We start from the raw sequence: 21,323 nt of genomic DNA, 5'->3' as shown, positions 1-21,323 counted from the left end.
GCATTGGCAGGCGGGTTCTTTCCCTGCTGAGCCATCAGGGAAACCCTGGATTACTTTACTTCTTCAGTATAGAAGGAGAGGGCACTGCAGGCAGGGACTGGCTAGTGGATAATGCCTGGGAAGGCAGATCATCAGTAAAAGCAGGTGGCCTCTGGTCTAAGCCAGGTCACCTATTGAGAACACAGTGAGGAGCAAGGGGCCTGCCAAACAGGCTTGGTTTCTGGTGCTATCAGGAACGGGCCTGCCACTCCCCACCCCTGACACTATCAGGAAGAAGAGCCTGCACAGAGAGTGCCGTGTTCCAGCTGCCTCGGGCTCTGATCTGCTTCAAGTAAAAAATTCTTACACACCTGCCCCTGTAAGAACTAAATACTGGGTGCGTCTACCCTGACATAGTTCGGCTCTTGGAATTTTTTTTGTTCTTGCCTTTAAGTAACATGTACGGCTCCTTGCTCACTTCCCTGGATGGAAGCAAAATAAAACCCTAAACACCTGAACAACCAGTTCGCTCAAAATATACCAGCTCAAAAAAAGGCTGAGGAGATAGAAATTGAGGGCGGTAAGGGGACTGGGCATGAACAATGCCATTTTATTCTCGCTGAGTTTGGACAATCTCACTGTAGTTTCATTTACTCACTATTGAAAAAAATGGGTGTAATTGGCTCTTTTAGATCTTTGATAATGATTTCTAGAAATGTATGCATTCATTTTAATAAAATATCTTTACATGGACTAGCTCAAGTGATAAACTTGTTATAAAATAATTGTATTTATTTGGGAGATTTCCTTCCCACAGAAGCCTTTTAGGGCTGGAATTCTGGTTGCTCTGTTTATAAAATGAGCTGCTTGGTGGTCAGAGCTCCGTCAGGTCTACGGGATGGGTGTGAACGTTGTCCTAACTGTCTGTCACCCTGTCTCCACCCAGCACTGTCTGGTCTGTCGTGAAGACTGTCTTTAGGAAGGACGGCCCCTTGGGCTTCTACCACGGACTCTCAAGTACTTTACTTCGAGAAGTACCAGGCTACTTCTTCTTTTTCGGTGGCTATGAACTGAGCCGGTCATTTTTTGCCTCGGGGAGATCGAAAGACGAATTAGGTAAGCCTGTTGGCTAGGGCCACAGGTGGGTTTGCAGTGTTGGCTTCTGGGTGGTGGTGGTTGCTATGGAATCTGTGCACGGGCGGGTTCGCCTGGCCCTAGGCGCCTCTGGATGCCAGGGAGTAACCGTAGTGGCAAGTGGTAGCTAGCACCTTCCTCCCACCTAGGTGATTTCCTCAGGGTAGGGGCTGGAGCAAGACTTTCCAAACTTATTTTACTGGAATACCCTTTGTGCATTCTCTCTGGGTCCATTTTAAGGAAGATTGCAGACATTTTTCCTGGAGGAAATCACCTATAAAGCATCTCTGAATAAGTTTAAACTTAGTAATAAATCTTGATAGTGTGTGTGTGTTTTTTTTTCCCCAAAGGTTTTTTTGGATGTGGACCATTTCTTTTTAAAATCTTTATTGAATTTGTTACAACATTGCTTGTTTTGTGTTTTGGTTTTTTTGGCTATGCAGCATGTGGGATCTTATCTCTCTGACCAGGGATCAAAGCCACACCCCTCTGCAATGGAAGGTGAAGTCTTAGCCACTGGACCACAAGGGAAGTCCCCTTGATAGATAGTATTTTGAGACCAATAGGAAGGGTCCTTCCTTCTCATTTATCCTCATTAGTGGCTTGACCCAATGCTTAGCTCATGGGTGATTTTTTTTTCTTAAACACCACCTTTCAGTGTTTGGACCTGTTCTGAGGATCATCGTGCTCCCAGGCTTAACTGTCATGTTTAATAAGATAACTTTAGTTTTTCCCTGTAAAGGAAGAATCGGGGCTGTAGGGTATTAATATATTAAAATACTTAAGAGAAAGGTGAAAAAAGACACAGCCTGTGTCTCCGTGGCCTCTGTTCTTACTCCTCGTGGCAGGGTGTTGCCATGCTGCTGGGGCCTGCTGGTTCTGGCGGGGGGTGGGGGGCAGGCCTCTGGAGGACACGGCAGGAGGGCCACAGTCACCAGCCTAGATCTGCCCCTCACTGGAGCTGCCCCTGGTCCTGGCATCATGAGGGATGCCCCTAGGCTATCACAAGGAACCTGTGCTCCTGGATTGTTGCCCCGGAGAACTGCACTCCGAAGCTTCCCTGTCGGTAATTGCACCCACCTGCGGCCACTGCTGCACTGACCTCTGGAAATGTCACATCACCTGTGCTCAAGACAAAGTGCCATTTGCTCATTTTCTCCTCCAGGCCCTGTCCCTTTGATGTTAAGTGGTGGATTTGGTGGAATCTGCCTGTGGCTTGCTGTTTACCCAGTGGATTGTATCAAATCCAGGATTCAAGTTCTTTCCATGTCTGGCAAACAGGCGGGATTTATCGGAACCTTTATAAGCATCGTGAAAAATGAAGGTGAGTCTGCCATTGGCCAAACCAGAGGTGGTGTGTACAGAGAGCAGTCATTTCGACGCTAGTCTTGTTGAGGTTGATCACATGGATAATGGCTTTATTTCCCCCAGCTCATAACCTTTTCTAACTGTGTATATAACCCACACTTGTGGATTTGTTTTCAAACCCCTTTCTTTAGGTTCTTTCATTATTCTCAAGAATGTTTAAAGCTCCTGACTCCTAACCTCTGGGCCAGGATTTTTTTTCTAAATAGCCTGGAAGGAATTTTAAAGGTATATACTTTTGTCTAGGAAGACGGATGTTTCAAAGTTAGCACCACTTGTTTTAAGCAATATTATCAGGAGCTGAGCTCTAATGGAATCGCTAAGACATTTCAAACAGTGTACATCCTTAATGCTAAGACTTCTGGAATGAGAAAGGCTCTAAGCAGTTTCTGAAGGTTATTTGCTATCAGGTTTTGGTTATACAGGAGGATAAAGCCTTTTTCAAGTAGTGGTTGTGTAAAGTCGATTTTATGCTACTAGTGAGTAAAGACCTGTCTTTCTAGCATTCACTATGCATCTTAAAACTTGGCACATACATGTCTCTTGAGAGCGAGCACAGTAAATAAGCAGAAACTGATTTAACCCCAAATAAAGCACAAGACGTCTATTACTAATAGTAACCCCTTTTTGTTTTTTTATTTGGCTTCACCGGGTCTCAGTTGCAGCATGTGGGATTCTTCATGTGACATGCATGTGGGATCTAGTTCTCTGACCAGGGATCAGACCTGGGCCCCCTGCAATGGGAGCAAGGAATCTTAGCCACTAGACCACCAGGGAAGTCCCCAGTAACCCCTTTTCAGTTTGCAATTTCACTTTCATAGTTTTACAAAGTACTTAGACCTCCCTTATCTGACTGGATCTTCAGAACCGCCTTGGGCAGTACTGATACTAGAAACCTGATACCAGTCAGATTTCTGACCTCATCCACGTTCTTTCTCCTGGCCCACTGCCTCATGATCTTCGCCCCCACGTGAAGCTGCAAAGCCGCTGCCATCTGTGACTCTGGTTGCCTTCTATCAGCCCATGTGGCCCCGCTCTCCCACATCCATCTACCAGGAGTTAACAGGCACAGGATTGGTGAATGTTTGCCAACTTTATTGAGAGTCCTGCCCTTGCCCTTGTTTCCACTAGACTGTTTAGTTTCATTAGCTCAGGGAAACCTGCTCCATAACTGTTGGGTTTTAGCTCTATTGTCTGGATTTGTAAGTGTAAACGTATCCATGCTGTGCAGGTTTGTGGGATATCTGCAAGAAGGGGGGAGGGAAATCTGTCTTTGATCACCCCTTTGTGTTCTAGGAGTACCGGCCTTATATTCTGGACTGAAACCTACCTTGATTCGCGCATTCCCTGCCAACGGGGCCCTCTTCTTGGCCTATGAATATAGCAGGAAGTTGATGATGAACCAGTTCGAAGCATACTGAAGCGTTGCAGCAAACCTCGATCCAAGTGCAGGCATTTGAGGACTGCAGTTCATCTCAGGGTTTCAAAGATTACAAGACCAACGTGGAGTTATTTTGATTTCATGCAAATTATTTTTATTTTTTTTCTTCCATTCTTCTACCTTAAACTTTATAGAAGAGCCTCTATTTTATAGCATATAATTTCTGCCCATAATTGTATTGAAATAGAAAAGTTGCTGCTCTTGTCCATGGGGGACATGCAGGGTAGGTGGGCTGCTGGTCTGAGGTTTACCTAATCTGGAGGGCTGAGTAGAGCTGTATCAAGGGCTTTTGCATAAACCTGTATGTGTCCATGAAGTTTAGATGGTTATGTGTTGTGAGTGTAGCAGTGTAGTTCCATGTTTCATCTCAGAGTGCATTAGGACAAAAAAACCCCCGAGGTAACCATGTTTCATGAGGATGGTTATAAACGAGTAATCCATTCTAGATGTAGGGTCTCTTTAAAAAAAAAAAAAAAAAAAAAAAAAAATATATATATATATATATATATATATGCTTAGCACGTACACTATACTAAGTGGGTACAGGTTTTAAAACGTTTTCCTGTGGTGCTTGAAAACTTAAGATATCCTAGATTTTAAAAAGGAGAATGTACCCACATACTTTCACGTTCTCGACTGACGTTTCAGAGGAAGCATGCTGGATTCCCCTGGGATGCTCCTCTGTGGGAACAGTGCCAATCATCTTCCAGGTAGGACCACATTCCACGCCCCCGTAGGGCTGGGTGTGGCCCGGAGCCTTTGGGAGGCAGCCCGGGGCGGCTTCTCCTCTCTCCTCTCCCAAGAGACTCCCCTCTGCTGGGCTTGAGCTAGAGGAAGGGGCTGAGGGGAAGCTGGTGCCTGACAGCTTCCCTGAGCTGCTTTCTGCCTCTGGATCCTGGCCTGGGTGGGGTTCCAGGGAGTCTATTGGACTCTCTCTTCGCTTTGGGCCACGCCCTCCTTTGCCTCCGCCAATCAGAAGCCCTTCCAGGGAGCAGACTGCGGAAGCCGAGAGCGACCCTGGCTCTGCATCTAACGATAGGATGCTCCTGGGATAGGATGCTCCTGGGCGAAGCGCTCTCCTTTCAGACATCCTTAGGACTTGCCCTCTCCGTGAGGGGTGTCAGGTGAGCTGGGCTGAATTTTTGTCTCACGATCCCTCATTTCTGGTCGGGCTTTTCCAGCATGAGAGCCTTTTGACGTGGGCCTCTGGCTGTCATGAATTTCAGCGACGTGGTCTCTGAGGTGTGACTTGATCAATGAAACAAGTCATTAAACTATGCCGTTTGTCTGCACTACTCACAAACCCTAGTTCATTGGGTTTCATTGGGGAGGGGCAGCTGTTCTCCGTCGTCTGGTGTAAGGGAGCTGCCCCGTCCCGGTCCCAGGACCACCCAGGGCTCTGCTGCTGCTAAGTCACGTCAGTCGTGTCCAACTCTGTGCGACCCCATAGACAGCAGCCCACCAGGCTCCCCCGTCCCTGGCTCTGATAAGGTCTTAATTGGCCTGAGCAACTGATGTGTTGTGAGTAACAGTCCTCAGCCGTACGTCTGTCCCTGTGGGAAACCTCTAGTTTCTGCGAGCTTTTTGTTCTCCCTGAAGCCTCGATAGTGACTAGCCACCTGCCAGAAACTAGGAGGTCAGGAAGGCGGGATGCTCAGCGTTGTGCCCGATGGGTTCGTGTTATGCCTGGTCTTCCATTTGTCTTTTCTTGAAAAGCATTTTTCTACCTACCTTTTCTCCATATTTAAATGGTCAGTAGCTACTGAGTAGTGCTTCATCTAGACAGGCCTGGACTGAAGCCAAAATAACAAACAGGACTGGCTCCCCCAGGAAGAGGCTTCCTCCAGAGCCCACTGGCAGTACTCCTCCTCCTGTGTTGTCCTGCAAAGATGTAACTTAATTTCTTCAACAGAAACCATCTGAGGCAAGTTAAGAGTGAATGGGAGTAAGGAATGGGAACTTAAGTCAGAATTGTGTTTTTGTTTTGTTTCATCCTATTCGCTTAACTCATGGCTCAGTATTTAGGTACAATTTGTACCATTTCAGGTGTGTACTCCAGACAAAAATATAGTAGCTTGAAATACTATGTTTAAAGAAATTCTTGTGTTCTGTCATTAAATTATTTGCCTAATAGGTGACTGTATGATTTACATACATACATGCAAAGAACCAACTGTCAGGAATGCTTGAGTCATGTATGGTGATATTTCAAGGTGGTGGTTTTATTGCAATTAGCATTGTTCTTTGTCAACAAAATTCTTGATGAAAAACTACTGATAAAAATCCATGTTATCTATACACTGCAGTGATGATGAAACTTGGCCCACAAAAATTACTTTCCCTCCACCAGGCTGTGGATGTGATGTGACTGATTTGCCAGGATACCATGCTATTTTTTAAAATAAATTTCTTGATACAAGTTTGGATAGTTCTATTCCAGGTCAGTAAATTCTTCTCGGCCACACTGCATAGCTCATGGGCTTTTAGTTCCCTGACCAGGGATTGAACTTGCGTCCCTTGCATTGGAAGCACAGAGTCTAAACCACTGGACTGCCAAGGAAGTCCCTCCAGGTCAGTAAATTCTCTTCAAGAAAATCAATATCGTTCTGATATTCTATAAGTTTCTCAAGTTGTTTAACAAACTATTCACACTGGGTTCTAGGAAAGCAGGCCTGCAGGTGGCCCGGAGCAAGTTCTCTTCATGAGAAAAAGCAGTATCGGGTGACCGCTCATAGTTGCCAGAAATTTTGATGCACTTTGGAGGGTTAGGGAAGAAAAACCCCCAACTGAAATCTCTTCTATTTCAAAAATCAAAATTCTGAAAAATTGGGGTTCCCCAACTTTTGCCAGTATTAAAGCTAGATCTTACTCTCCTCATTTTTTTCCTCATCCACCTAAGCCTGCCAGCTGATCTTCCTCCGCGGATGATGGCTGCAGGAATTTCAAAGGAAATAACCTGTCCTTACACGTTTCTGTAACCCAAACTACAGGGAATAATGGAGACACAATGTGGGAGGAATTTGAAAGCCTTTTTATCCAAGATCGGTTCCTCCAAGGGGGTGGGATATTGGGGGGGCAGGGAGAGGGGAGGATGATCGTTTTTCCAGCTGGGCAGCTACACTGGCAGCCCGGACCCTTTGTGGGCTGTTTTGAGGGGAAAAGAAGCACCTGCAGGGCCTTCCACACCACCACGTGGCAGCTCAGAGGTCTCCTCCCATCTCTGCTCGGTTGGCACCCACCAGCCCTCCTCTGTAAACTGATGGCCTAGTCTCCCTCAAATACTGACTGGGGCTGCCAGCCTGAGTGGTCAGAGTGCTGTTCCAACACTGCTTCATCAGAGTGGACTGCCCCAACCCCCGAAACCTTATTTGTGGCTGAGATGGTAAAGAATCTGCCTGCAACGTGGGAGACCTGGGTTCCAACCCTGGGTCGGGAAGATCCCCTGGAGGAGGGCATGTCAACCCACTCCAGTGTTCCTGGCTAAGAATCCCCATGGACAGAGGAACCTGGCAGGGGTCGCAAAAAGGGGTTGACTTTTTGCATACATGAGGTCACAAAAAGTCGGACATGACTAACAAACACTTCACACTTTTAGCAGTGTCAGGTTTTTAAGGAATGGGTATTCTTTGTTTTAGCAGAGGCGCAGGTGCTCGAGTGCCACCTTTCATCTCCTGATAAATTCAACCAGGGCTAGATTGTTGAGAGCCTTGCCAATAAAAGGAAAATTGCTCATGTAATAAAGCCAACATTGAACTGTTTTCAAGAACAATTATGGCAGTGAAGGTACTTAGAATAAAATAGCACCTGGTACATTGGAGGGACTGATGTTGAAGCTGAAACTCCAACACTTTGGCCACCTGATGCGAAGAGCTAGCTGATTCATTTAAAAAGACCCTGATGCTGGGAAAGATTGAGGGCAGGAGGAGAAGGGGACGAGAGAGGATGAAATGGTTGGATGGCATCACTGACTCAATGGACATGAATTTGAGTAAACTCTGGGAGTTGGTGATGGACAGGGAGGCCTGGCGTGCTGTGGTTATGGGGTCGCAAAGAGTCAGACACGACTGAGCATCTGAACTGAACTGAACCAAAGAGAAAATAGTGATTCCCTGTGGACACAGGGCTAACCAGTGTCTATAATGAAAACTTGACCTTACTTCAAAGTTCTCCAAACTTGGGTGAAGCTGGTTGGGGGCAGGAGTGGTGGATTTTAAAATCTAGATTGCTCTAGGCAAATGTTCCCTTTGACTTCAGTAATGACGGACAAAAGCAGAGGTTACCGAAGATTCTTTTACCCTCCCTCGATGCCCTGTGTATAATTAAAGGAAGCTTGCCGAGTTCTGTGCAGTGCTTGGAGTTTAAAAAGAAAAAAAAAAACAAACACCCATGTTGGGGGTGGGAGGCTGCTGGTGTGAACATTTCTCTGGATTTTAAAATAGTTTTTGCTGCCATTCTGATCGTTGTTAATAGTTTGTAAGTCAAAGAAATTACCTTCTAACATCTGAAGTTACAGATGTAAAACAAAGCAGGGAATAAATTCTTGTCCAGAAATATATAAGTAAATGAAACAAACCACAGTATTAGGGGAAACTGTAGTCTTTAAATCTTATTTTGGTGGGAAAGTTTTATTTGTAAGTTCTTAAAAGTGATAACTAATGTTCCGTGTCCTGTTTCAAACTTAATTCAGATGAAAACTCTGTGATGTATAGTCCTTCCAAAAAAAAAATAACTGCCATTGACATTCTCCTTTGTATATATTTAATAGATTTCTCAAGAACATATGTACATGTATGTAAATATAAGCATATCAGCAAGAACATAGGTTTAAAAGATATAAATATGTAGCAAGGATTGGGAAGAACATGATTCTAGCCTAGAAGGGGAACTATACTTATTCAGATACCAGGAACAACTTAAATGTCATCAAAATATACCTCGACTGCAAACTCTGGACTGTAAGTTTTCCATGCTTTTATTTTATGGGGATTATCCAATTCACTTCTTGATAGATAAAGCCTAGAATAGAAAACAAAATTTTTTTTTTTACATTTTATTTTCAGGCTAACAGAAAAGCCATGCTGTAGGGCACCCTTGAGTTAAAGCCCCGCTTGCTGGCCACCATCAGTCTCAGCTCCTTTGCATCTAGTTGGCTTTCTAAGCTCAACTCTCTATTAAGGGACAGAAATATAATAACCTCGAGTAACAATGTGTCACTCATTCTTTTAATATTGCCTTTGGAATTAACATTTGTATTTAATGAATTGCTCTGTGACAAATCAGACTGGATGTGTATTAAAACCCAGTATAAACAAATGTCTTTTAAATTATGAAGTGGGGCATTTTGGATGAATTAAGTCTCGTAATACAAACAGCTTCACCCAGTAGTATGGAAATCTAAGTGTTAAATCCTGAGGAACTCTATAAAAGCGAGGAGAAAAGTGATGGAACTTGTTGCTTCTCTAATACAACCGTGGTGTTTTAAAGGAAAAAACTGTCCTTCAGCAAGAACCGCTTTGGAGAAGTAGCACCAAATGAAGTTCCACCCCGATGTCGATTTTGAGGGATTTTGCTCATGAGTCAAAGTTTTCCATCTGTAAACATTGGGGGCGGGCGTCTTCCCTGGTGGCTCAGTAGTAAAGAATCTGCCGGCCAGTGCAGGAGACTTGGCCAGCCAGAAAATTTAACATTTAGATTTCATACTACTGGGTGAAGCTGTTTGTCTTACGAGACTTAATTCATCCAAAATGCCCACTTCATAATTTAAAAGACACTTCGATCCCTGGGTTGGGAAGATTCCCTGGAGAAGGGAATGGCAACCCACTCCAGTATTCGTGCCTAGAGAATTCCATGGACAGAGGAGCCTGGTGGGTTATACAGTCCATGGAGTTGCAAAAAGTTGGACACAACTGATCACAAGCACATCCAAGGGGGAAAAAATCTGGTAAAGTTCTGTCACATCTAAAGTTCATTCTATCGAAATCCACTAAGTGTGTGTGTGAATTGTAGGTGTATTGTTGCCTTCCTGAAACTTGAGGTGGGATGGAAGGGCATCCACATTTGAAGTAAAGGCTAGAGTTGTATGTCAGGAGAACTGTCAACTCAGGCCTATATAATCACAACCACTTCTTCAAAACTCCTGTACAATTTTTTGAATATTGTTTTTCTTTGGATGGGATGGGATGATGATACCAATCTCAAACTTTCAGCACCATAGGACATGAGAAGTGGGGAACTTCTAGATGTAGGAATGAGGTTCAGATATGAGAGAGGTTCTTTGCCATAATCTTCAAATCAATAGATTATCCAATTTAGTTATTAGAACATTTTTTATGGGAGACTATTCATAATTTTGTTTAAGCTGTTTTCATCAGTACTTACTGTGGCTTATAACTTCAGCCCTAAATATAGAAGTGTAAAATAGAAGTATGTCAGCCAGCTTTCAAACAGCTTTCATCACTCCCTGGGTGATGCCTTACTGTGGTGTAGAACATGATGCTGGCTGGTCATCAGTAAATCAGCATGTACTGAGGACCTGCCATATTTGAGGTGCTAAACAGATTCATATTGAACTTTCATGGGAAGGACTTGTTACCAGTCAATATCTGGTTATAGGATATTTTATAACACAGTCCTACGGCATGGATCTTGAGGATAATGCAACAGTGGATCTCAAGAATAGCCATTATTTTTTAAAGAACTAGATCACAATAAATAAGGCAGTAAAAACAGGGACTCAAAAGAATTTTTGGTATCGATAAATTGGGTTTGAGTAATTAGCAAAAGATTTGTCAGGGACTTCCCTGGTGGCCCAGTGGTTAAGAATCTGCCTTAAAATGCAGGTTCGATCTCTGGTCGGGGAACGAAGATCCCACATGCTACGGAGCAGTCCCATAGGTGGCAACTAAGCTTATGTGCCACAATTAAGACCCAACACAGCCAAGTAAAATAACTTTAAAGTAAAGGCTTGTCATTACCCCTTACGTTGTCATTGCAGACTAAGCTGTTTCTACTGGATTACACCGTGGCCATACCTGTTATTTTGTATAAAAGACACATGGAACCAGAAGAAGAATGCACAGTTGTCATAGTATTTAGGAAGAGCCTAAAAAGACATGGTTTAAAACAACTATTAGTTCTTGGTATCCATGTAACTGTGAAAAATAGTCATTCCAAAGGGATTAAAATTCCTTCCTTTATTCATTTGTGTGTTCATCAAATAGTTGGTAGTTATTAAAATGCAGCACTTCTAGTCAACATACTCAAGACACCAAGGAGGAGACTTTAAGAGATGACCATTCCTTTCTCTTGCTGTTTCTGGCAAAATTTTCAAGGAAATGTATTCTGTCTATGATAGATGTTTATAAATTTAGACACTGGTATTTTAATCTGGTTTGGATAGTGCTAAACAGAACCTACTAAGGATTATGCTGATTTCTGCCCCAGTGTATCATCCATTTTTACAAAGAACAGCTACATTAGATAATTAACCACTATCAATAATGATGATAGAAATAGCTAAAATTTCCAAAAGGGCTTTCACAACTCATGGGCCTGAAAATCACAAAGGCCAGACAAAACCAACATCCCACACTAGCGCTTCTGCTTAGAGACCACTGATTAAGAGAACTCAGACTGGCTCCATTACTCGAGGGGAACTTTCCAGGTCACTTGCTTCAACACATTTACCACTTCAAACTTAGTAAGTTCTCCCCCAACAGGGAGTAAGCGGGACATGAAGGAAATAAGCTTTAAATTGAGCAACACAGTTATCTGTTGGCAGTTCTGGTTGATGATGTTATAGGAAAATGAACTAGCAATTGAGGCTTAGAAGTTTACTATATACAGAATATTGCCATATACAGAATAATCAGACATTTGCTAACTGGTCAACATAATTATGCCCTCATGATAATGTAATGACAGTGGCAGACATTATATATCATAAATTTTGGATTAAATATACTATTTTAAATGAATTGTACATCAATTATGAGGAAAGCAAAACCTTCCTCAAGGTATTTTGTAAGTTATAGGGAGAAATGTGTTTTAAAGATACAAAGCAAAAATATGATCACTACTATGTAGTAAGACATACATTGTTTTGTTTTTAACATCCTGGTTTTTGTATTCCTTTCTTGCCCAAAAATGAACACATGCAAATTGTATAGAATTTAGAAAACAAACAAAAAATGTTTCCTTACATATTTTCTTATTTTAAAAAATTCTTTATAGTAATCTGACTTGTTTTCTTCCCCTCCCCGACTTGGGGTTGACATCGCCTGTCATCTTGCTTATTGGGAACTATAGTCAAGGAAATCCCAAATCAGAATAATTCACAAGACTAGATGAGATGAATAGCATAGGTTGTTTCTTGATTACTCACCGAAGAAGAGAAAAATTTCACTTTTACCTCATCATACAGAGGTGGGCAGTTAGAGAGCAAGATTATTACTCTGTCTGTTTCAGCATCATGAAATATCTGGATGAACACATAGAATTCAGAATTATCAACCTGATAATGAGACAACAGTGAAGTTTATGTTCACTTATTGCAGCTTCTAATATTTAATCAAGTTCTCTTGGTCTCATAGTTCAGTGACTACATGTATAAATATGAATCTTTAAAGTTTCAATACTGTTTTTTACATTTTTAATAGGCCAATGTGGTTGAAGGTTATGGTGCAGCACTGTTGAAAAGTAAACAGTTTTCCATTAGACTTCAACCAAGTTAACATTACTGTTGAATGTCTATCATCTGATTTTCATATGTTGAAAATACGTTAGAAGTTCAATTTTAAAGCTAGTAGGCACATTCAAAGAGCAATGCCCAATAGATCACATTTTATAAAAGATGTATTTGCTGATGGGATTATTGGCCTTGTCTGTAGCAGACAGCTGGATAGGCCAAGGATAGAGAGCTGGATAGACCAAGGATAGGCCAAGTTTCTGGAATGAAGAACTTTGATGCGATACTATTTCTTTGTTCCTGATACACCCTTGGGTGAGGATGGAACCCACAGTGGGAAAGGTCTGTGCTCGGTCCTGTGAAAAAAAGTACAAGAGGAGGTGCAGACTCTGATGATGCTTCAGGAAGTTAAGCCCGCAAGGAACAATAGCAGAATGGCAGGTAATCACGTGTCAAGCTGGATGATAAAGACTGAGGGTGCTGCTGTGGACTGCAGGGAGGTTAACGGAGGTGAAGGATGAGAGCGCTTCCCTGAGGAGGCAGACGCTGAGCTGGGCACGGAAGGATGTGTGTCGGTGAAGAGGGGCACCGAGGCAGGATCATGATGGTGGAGTAGGAGGGTGCCCAGCTCACCGGCCCCCACGGACACAGCAAAACTACAACTATCTATGGGACGACTCTGCGAATGACCTGAAGATAGCAGGACAGCTCTGCTACGACTGCGGATATGAAGAGAAAACCACACTGAGATAGGAGGGCAGAGATGGGTGATCTTAGCAGACCCGTACGCCTGGCGTGACTACTACCCACATGCAGGAAGGGGCTCACCAACGCGGAAGTTCTCCCGGTGGAGAGGAGGGGTTCGAGCCCCTTTCATCAGGCACCCCAGCTCTGGGGAAGACGAGCCCCCAGAACATCAGGTTCCAAAAACAAGCAGGGCTTATATCCAGGAGAGCAGGAGGGCGGTGGGAAATGAAACTCCTGCTCTTCTGACCAGAGACGTATTAATACATCTGCTACCTAGATGTTATTGATCAGAGACGTTTCAGTATTCACTTACATGACAGGTGACCTGCCACAGGCATTAGTTATCTGCAGAAATCCCCCAGTCGATAATGTGTTAAAGGGCCCGTGCACAAACTCCCTCACTAAGAGCCCCATTACAGAGGCTGTACCTCAAAAGGTGCCCTGGCCGTATGTGAAGTACATGTATAAATTTCAGGGTGAGTGCCACAGGCGCAGAAGCTTCCTCTGGAGAACAAAGTGCTGGCAGGCATCGTGTAAGATATTCCCCCTCCGCCTAGCTGGCCCAGCATGGCGGGTGCCATTTCAAACGTCTGCCATCTACCTGGCTAGCAGCACGCGCCCCGCCCCGGTGTTCTCTTGCAGACCTGCCCCGCCCCACGTGCTCACCCCAGCTGGCAGTCCTCCAAACCATTTCCCACCCTAGGGGACCAAGCTCATCACAACTGCATCTGCAACTGTTGTGGCTGGGTGCCAAGCCAGCCGCACCGAGGCCTGCCCTGCCCACCAGTGAGCCTGCAGCAGGCGTGAGCAGGCCTCAGAGGCAGCCGGCTGGGGGCCAGCGCCCTCCGCTCATGTGTCTGCAGCAACAGCGGTGCCACGCAACAGGTGGGTGCATGCAGCCCACACGAAAAACATCCCTGCCTCTGGCGACGAGCCGGGATTGCTCTTCTGGGCCCCCTAGGAAACCTCCTACCTAAGGCCACTTCTGCAAAACCAGATGTCGGTGATCCACCTAATACAGAGAAACAAACTCAGAGTCAGGGAAAATGAGGAGATGGGAATATGTCCCAAATGAGAGAAAAAGACAAGACCTCAGAAAAAGAACCAACAGAATGGACATAAGGAATCAACCTGATGAAGTATTCAAAGTCATGCCCATAAGGAAACTCAGACTTGGAAGAAGAATGAACACAGGAAGAACTTCAACAGAGAGATATCAAAAAGAGCCGATCAGAGCTAAATATAATCACTGAAAGTAGCAATACTTACATCAGACAAAATAGACTTTAAAACAAAGACAGTAGAATGGCTATGTGTAAAAGAACATTTTCTAACACCCTGTACAAAAATAAATTCAAAATGGATTAAAATCTAAATGTAAGACCTGTTCTATAAAACTCCTAGAGGAAAACACAGGCTAAACACTCTTTGATGTAAATTGTGGCAATAATTCTTTGGATTCCTTGGATCTGCCTCTTAAATGAAAGGAAACAAGCAAAAAGAAATGAATGGGACCTAATTAAACATACATTCTCTTACACAGCAAAGTACACTATCGACAATATGGAGACAGCCAAAACGGAGAAAATATTTGCAAAGGATTTGACCGATAAAGGGTTAATATCCAAAATATATAAGCAGTTCCTGCAACATTAAACAAAAACAAAACAAGCAACCTAATTAAAAAGTGAGCAGAAGACCTGAGTAGACATTTTTCCAGCAGACATCTAGATGGCCAACAGACACATGAAAAAATGCTCAACATTGTTAACCACCAGATAAATGCAAACTAAAACCACAATGAGCTATCATCTCAAACCCATCAGAATGTCTATCATCAAGAAGACAAATAACAAAAAAAATTTAAAAAAAAAGAAGACAAATAACAAATGTTGGTGAGGATGTGGAGAAAAGTGAAAGTTCAAACACTGTTGGTGGAAAAGTAAATTGATGCAGCCACTGTGCAAACAGTATGGAAGGTTCTCAAAAAACCAAAAATATAAAACTATGATGCATCAATCCACTTCTTGGTATATACCTGGGGAAAAACCATTAATTAAAAAAGATACATGCACCTCAATGTTCATAGCAGCCTTATTGACTATTGCCAAGATATGGAAGCAGGTGATTGTCATGGGCGTTGAAATTTCAGAATCAGTGCCATATAATACAATCACCAAGAAGAACAGGACATGGCTAAAAGTGACCAGAGGCATGAATTTAAAACTCTGATAGGTTTCTGAGAACATGCTTAACATCTGTGGAAAAGTGAAGGGCAAAGCACCACTCTGAACCAAAAGTATATTCTGGAATACACCCTGAAAACAATTTTGAACAATCAGTTTAACTCTTGACTCACATCCAAACCCAAGGACAGCAAGTAGAATGGTAGCCAGAAAGCAACATGGCCTTTCCCTGTGGTGATAAATGGTTTGGGGAGGTCAATGTGCTGATTTGAGATTTAAAACAAACACCAGACTTTTTAGTTCACGTGCTTTCTCTTACCCTACAGTTTTTGGAAGTAGAACAGAAAAAGACAGTCTTTCGTTGCATTATTATTTGTACTTTTAGATCATGTCCATTGCCTTTTCCAACACCTGAATGAAATTAAAAATTTAGACCGGTTAGAGCAAAGATCAGAATGTCTAAAAATCAACAATATGGATTAGAAAGAGAAAAAAATGAACCCAGCTAACAATGCATTAATATTGAATCATTTGGATCTTGCCTGGATTTTGTCTCTGAAAGACAAAGCTTCAATCCACTTCTATCCCCTAAGGCAGAGCTTAAAAGGCTAAAGGGAAAAAAACCCGAAAAACAAAAAGGACACAGTTCAGCTTCTAAGACTTAGAGTCTTACTGCTCACCTATCTAGCAAGAAAAAAAAAAAAAGAAAAAATTAGGGAAGGGGACTTGAAACCTTTCTTATTGATGTGTAGCTTTCTTCAGACTTCCAATCATGATGTTTCTTAATAATAAACTAAAATTCCTCTTGCCTTAATTTAACTCCAGTTTATGCAAAACACAGGATAGCTATATCCAAACATTCCTGCTGTGTTCAGTATATATTTACAGACAAATGGTGTTTTGCCCCACTATTGTTTTTTTTTCCAATTTAATCGACCCACTTATTTTAGTATTTCCTCAGAGTTTGTTTCTCAAGCCTCCAATTAATTTTTCTTGCTTTTGTTTCAACCCTGCATATTTCACTTAAATATGCACAAAACCAAAGGTATAGAACTAAAACAAATATTCTAACAAAGTCATTTATCTATCATTCTTGATTATTTTCTCATATTGTTTTATGTTCATTTAATTTTGTTCTAACACTGAATTATTCATTTGTCATTAGGAGTCATGGCTTTGCCTCAATTCTCTCTGTCATATCCAGTTGTAGAACTTGTTTCGACTAATATTAATTAGAATTCAGCAAATGCAGAGCTAAAAGTTAAGATATTTATCAAGCGACAAGGGCATTGTTTTATGAGCTTGAATTCCCACACATTAAAAAGTTTTAAAATACTGTAAGTATATCACATGATTTAAAAATAAAATATAAAGAAGATGAAAAGTCTCCATTTCACCTATCCCCCACCTGTTTATTTTGCCAGCCCCAATAGATAACCCCTATTATTTTCTTTTTTTTTAGTTTCTATTTTTATGTATGTATAATCAAATATATTTTCTCGAAGTTTTATATGTTTTATATGTGTATATACATACAAACAGGGCTTCCCTGATGGCTCAACTCTTTAAAGAATCCAATGCAGGAGATGCAGGAGATGTGGATTTGATCCCTGTATTGGGAAGATCCCCGAGAGGAGGAAAAAGACAACCCACTCAAGGATTCTTGCCTGAAAAATCCCTTTAGAGAAGCCTGGTGGGCTATAGTCCAAAGTATCACAATGAGTTGGACATGACTGAGCAACTAAACATCATACATACAAACATAAATACATATATATATTGTTTTACAGAAATTGTTGCATACCATAGCACTGTCCTATACTTGCACTTTTTTAACATGTCAAAAATCTTATTTAACTTATTTTTAAAAAAGTCAAATGTTGTAGCTGGTTCAAAGTACTGCATTCGTGGGCAGATAAGGAATGATGAAATTAATTTACAAATAGATACAAAACAGGTCAACAAGCAATTGCATTCTACTAGACACATCTAATTTGCATTTCTATGCCCCAAATAATTTGCATTATTATCAGTTTTCTATGACTTCAGTTCAATTCAGTTCAGTTCAGTTGCTCAGCCATGTCCAACTCTGCAACCCCATGAACCACAGCACGCCAGGCCTCCCTCCCTGTCCATCACCAACTCCCGGAGTCCACCCAAACCCATGTCCACTGAGTTGGTGATGCCATCCAACCATCTCATCCTCTGTCGTCCCCCTTCTCCTCCTGCCCTCAACCTTTCCCAGTATCAGGGTCTTTTCCAATGAGTCAGCTCTTCACATCAGGTAGCCAAAGTATTGGAGCTTCAGCTTCAACATCAGTCCTTCCAATGAACACCCAGGACTGATCTCCTTTACGATGGACTGGTTGGATCTCCTTGCAGTCCAAGGGACTCTCAAGAGTCTTCTCCAACACCACAGTTCAAAAGCATCAATACTTTGGCACTCAGCTTTCTTTATAGTCCAACTCTCACATCCATACATGACCACTGGAAAAACCATAGCCTTGACTAGACAGACCTTTGTTGACAAAGTAATGTCTCTGCTTTTCAATATGTTGTCTAGGTTGGTCATAACTTTCCTTCCAAGGAGTAAGCGTCTTTTAATTTCATTGTTGTAATCACCACCTGCAGTGATTTTGGAGCCCAGAAAAATAAACTCAGCCATTGTTTCCACTGTTTCCCCATCTATTTGTTATGAAGTGATAGGACCAGATGCCATGATCTTAGTTTTCTGAATGTTGAGATTTAAGCCAACTTTTTCACTCTCCTCTTTCACTTTCATCAAGAGGTTCTTTAGTTCTTCACTTTCTGCCACAAGGGTGGTGTCATCTGCATATCTGAGGTTATTGATATTTCTCCTGGCAATATTGATTCCAGCTTGTGCTTCCTCCAGCCCAGCATTTCTCATGATGTACTTAGAGTTGTAAAATAGCTTAAAATAGCTTAAAAGCCCTGGAGAAGATACAACCCTGGAGAAGATACCGTCTGTCACTTTTTCCTGACAGTCTCCCCACTCTCTCTCTGTTTTGATCATAATCTCAAAGGAAGATTATTCTTTAGAGTTTTTACAGGGTTTTGTTCCCTTGTTCTTTCATTTGATACTCCTCTACCTCCTCATTGTGTTTAACTTGCTCTGTCTCTGTGAAATCAGGTGAATCGGTTACCTATCCTGGTCTTGAAGGCGTGTCCTTGTGTGGGAGCATCCCTACCCAGTCTAGGTGTGCCCGGTGGCTTTGGTGGGGCAGCTGGACCTGAAGCGAGCATGGGTCCCATCTGCCCCTGAGTTGCACTGGCTGTCACCACCGTGGTGGGAGGTGGGGCTGGAGATGGAGGGGCCACAGCCAGAGCCAGGTGCGACCCTGTGTGTGTGTGAATGAGTGAGATGGCAGTCTTCGCCTTGGTTCGGGACACATCAGGGGCTCAAGGGCTTGTGTGCATTCATACTAAATTACTTCAGTCACGTCTGACTCCTTGTGACTCCATGGACTGTAGTCGGCCAGGCTCCTCTGTCCATGGGATTCTCCAGGCCAGAATACTGGAGTGGGTTGCTTCCCTTCTCCAGGGGATCTTCCCAACCCAGGGATCGAAGCCACATCTCTTATGCCTCCTACACTGGAGGAGTTCTTTACTGCTAGTTCTTTACCACTAGTGCCCCAAGGGTTGGGGCCACAATTCTATGCTGATTTCACCTTTTTTCCCTGGTGAAAGGCTGGGTTGGGCTAGAGAGGTTGGTGCCTCACTTCTGGGCTGGCTTCTCTCTTACCAGCAACGTCAGTCACTGCCCTGGAGTAGCTTTGCTCCTCCTAAATGTGGGCAGCAACAGAGTACTGGCCAAGGCTGCCTTCTCCCCCGGTCAGAGTTTTCAGGCTACTGCCTCGGTTGGGATGGCATATTAGCCACCACTTTGCTCTTTAAGAGCGGGGGTCTCGGTGTTTCACAACCTCCCCTCAGCCCCACCGGCTTTCAGACCTGCTGCTGCTGCTGCTAAGTCGCTTCAGTCATGTCCGACTCTGTGCGACCCCATAGACGGCAGCCCACCAGTCTCCACCGTCGCTGGGATTCTCCAGGCAAGAACACTGGAGTGGGTTGCCATTTCCTTCTCCAGTGCATGAAAGTGAAAAGTGAAAGTGAAGTCGCTCAGTCGTGTCCAACTGTTAGCAACCCCATGGACTGCAGCCTACCAGGCTCCTCCGTCCATGGGATTTTCCAGGCAAGAGTACTGGAGTGGGTGCCATTGCCTTCTCCGTTCAGACCTGCTAAGAGGATACAAAAGTGTGACTGACACTTAGCTAATGTAGAATCAGATGCATGTACGCATTCCAGCACCATTTGTGTTCTGGTATGTGAGTTACCTTTCTACTAACATTTTCAATTCCAGAGACCACAGTGATTTATTTTCAAGCTATACCATTCCACAAACAGACTGCAGATGTAGGATGACTGTGTAATGATGTGGTGAGTCAGTCAATTTGAAGCTGACAGAATATCATTAGCATTGCTTTAATAGGATTTAATAGTTTTTTTTTAAAAAACTGAAAAATAAAAAATTTAAAAAAAAAACTGATCCTCAGGTAATGACTAAAGATAACTAAGTTAATACTGAATTTTGCATAGAATGGTAAATTGAAAATCAATAAAACCACTAATAAAAATAAAATATTTAAAAAAAAACAACACCGCAACCAGCCAAGGGGACCCATATTTCTGGTGTCAGACCGCAGAGCTGGGGTGCAGCTCAAATCCCTCACTCCTCCGGGAGAACCCCCAAGCCCATGACACCAGCCCCCTCTTCTTCTGGGTCTCCCACCAAGGGTGCAAGTCTCAATCATATTGCTTCTCCTTCCTTCCTGCCAGACTCCAGAATTGTTTTCTTTACAGGCTTGGCTGTAGAAGAGTTTACCTACCCCAGATCACTCCACAAGGAGTTGTATTTTTGACGTGTTCCTGACGGGGGCTGGGGGGCAGGCAAACTCAGCACCCTCCTACTTCGCCATCTTGATCTCCCTCAAAGGAGAGAATTCTTATTCCAAACGAAGGCTGGTGTCCCTGGGTTTGGCCTGCTTATTTATGTGGGTGCAGCAAGAATTTTAGCATGCCAGGCATGCCTTCTTAAGTCGGCACTGCCAGCCAAGTCCCACACCACAAGAACAGCTGCAAAGGGCACAAACTTCTGTCTGGAAGCCTCTATGAGGGGTCTCAAAGTAGACTTTTAAAATCCACTACTTTATGTTAGCCTGAAAAGTGAAGTGAAAGTTGCTCAGTCTTATCCGACTCTTTGGGACCCCATGGACCATACAGTCCATGGAATTCTCTAGGCCAGAATACTGGAGTGGGTAGCCTTTCCCTTCTCCAGGGAATCTTCCCAACCCAGGGATTGAAGCCAGGTCTCCTACATTGCATGTGGATTCTTTACCACTGAGCCACCTGGGAAGCCCTGAGATGAGGAAACTAAACCCATAAGTCTCTCCACCAGTTTTTGCCCTGCAGTGCTTATAAATTTGCATTAGTTCCAGATCTACACTTGACGGTTTTAACAGTATCTCCACAGAGGTTAAGTAAAACTCAAAATATTAAGAGCCATCCACACTCTTGGGATATCAGACTGAGACAGCCTCCGAAATGCTAGAACTTATTAAAGCCATTTTCAAGCTTAGCATTTTGAGAAATGACTCCTCTTCTCATGGTTCATGTTTGAGCAATCCATCAAAACTCCATCAGACTAAATGCCTATTTGCCTGTTTGGAATAGCTTCATACTCACAGAGGTGTGTATAGATACTGTTACA

The 21,323-nt window shown here is 43.1% G+C and overlaps 2 protein-coding genes across 6 annotated transcripts in view; one reads left to right on the top strand and one right to left on the bottom strand.

Moving 5' to 3' along the window:
- Positions 1 to 6,338, top strand: part of SLC25A15 (solute carrier family 25 member 15) — a 31,462-nt gene extending 25,124 nt beyond the window's left edge. For all 3 annotated transcript variants that reach the window (XM_065901939.1, XM_065901941.1, XM_065901940.1), the window contains exons 5-7: positions 926 to 1,095; positions 2,279 to 2,437; positions 3,775 to 6,338. In XM_065901939.1, coding sequence (XP_065758011.1) covers positions 926 to 1,095; positions 2,279 to 2,437; positions 3,775 to 3,899 — 454 coding nt within the window. In that variant the 3' untranslated portion in view covers positions 3,900 to 6,338. The remainder of the gene's footprint in view (positions 1 to 925; positions 1,096 to 2,278; positions 2,438 to 3,774) is intronic.
- Positions 6,339 to 8,647: 2,309 nt separating this feature from the next.
- Positions 8,648 to 21,323, bottom strand: part of LOC136144227 (phosphatidylinositol 3,4,5-trisphosphate 3-phosphatase TPTE2-like) — a 36,037-nt gene continuing 23,361 nt past the window's right edge. For 2 of the 3 annotated variants that reach the window (XM_065901943.1, XM_065901944.1), the window contains 4 exons: positions 15,858 to 15,937; positions 12,303 to 12,398; positions 10,951 to 11,021; positions 8,648 to 8,935 (listed from right to left, as the gene is read on the bottom strand). In XM_065901943.1, the coding sequence (XP_065758015.1) occupies positions 8,833 to 8,935; positions 10,951 to 11,021; positions 12,303 to 12,398; positions 15,858 to 15,937 (350 nt within the window). In that variant the 3' untranslated portion in view covers positions 8,648 to 8,832. Of the gene's footprint in view, positions 8,936 to 10,950; positions 11,022 to 12,302; positions 12,399 to 15,857; positions 15,950 to 21,323 lie in introns of all 3 variants that reach the window. The other variant, XM_065901942.1, reaches the window with a different exon arrangement.

This window comes from Muntiacus reevesi, chromosome 11 (assembly GCF_963930625.1).
Source record: "Muntiacus reevesi chromosome 11, mMunRee1.1, whole genome shotgun sequence".
In the NCBI taxonomy this organism is placed as follows: domain Eukaryota; kingdom Metazoa; phylum Chordata; class Mammalia; order Artiodactyla; family Cervidae; genus Muntiacus; species Muntiacus reevesi.
This window is presented reverse-complemented; position numbering and strand designations above follow the sequence as displayed.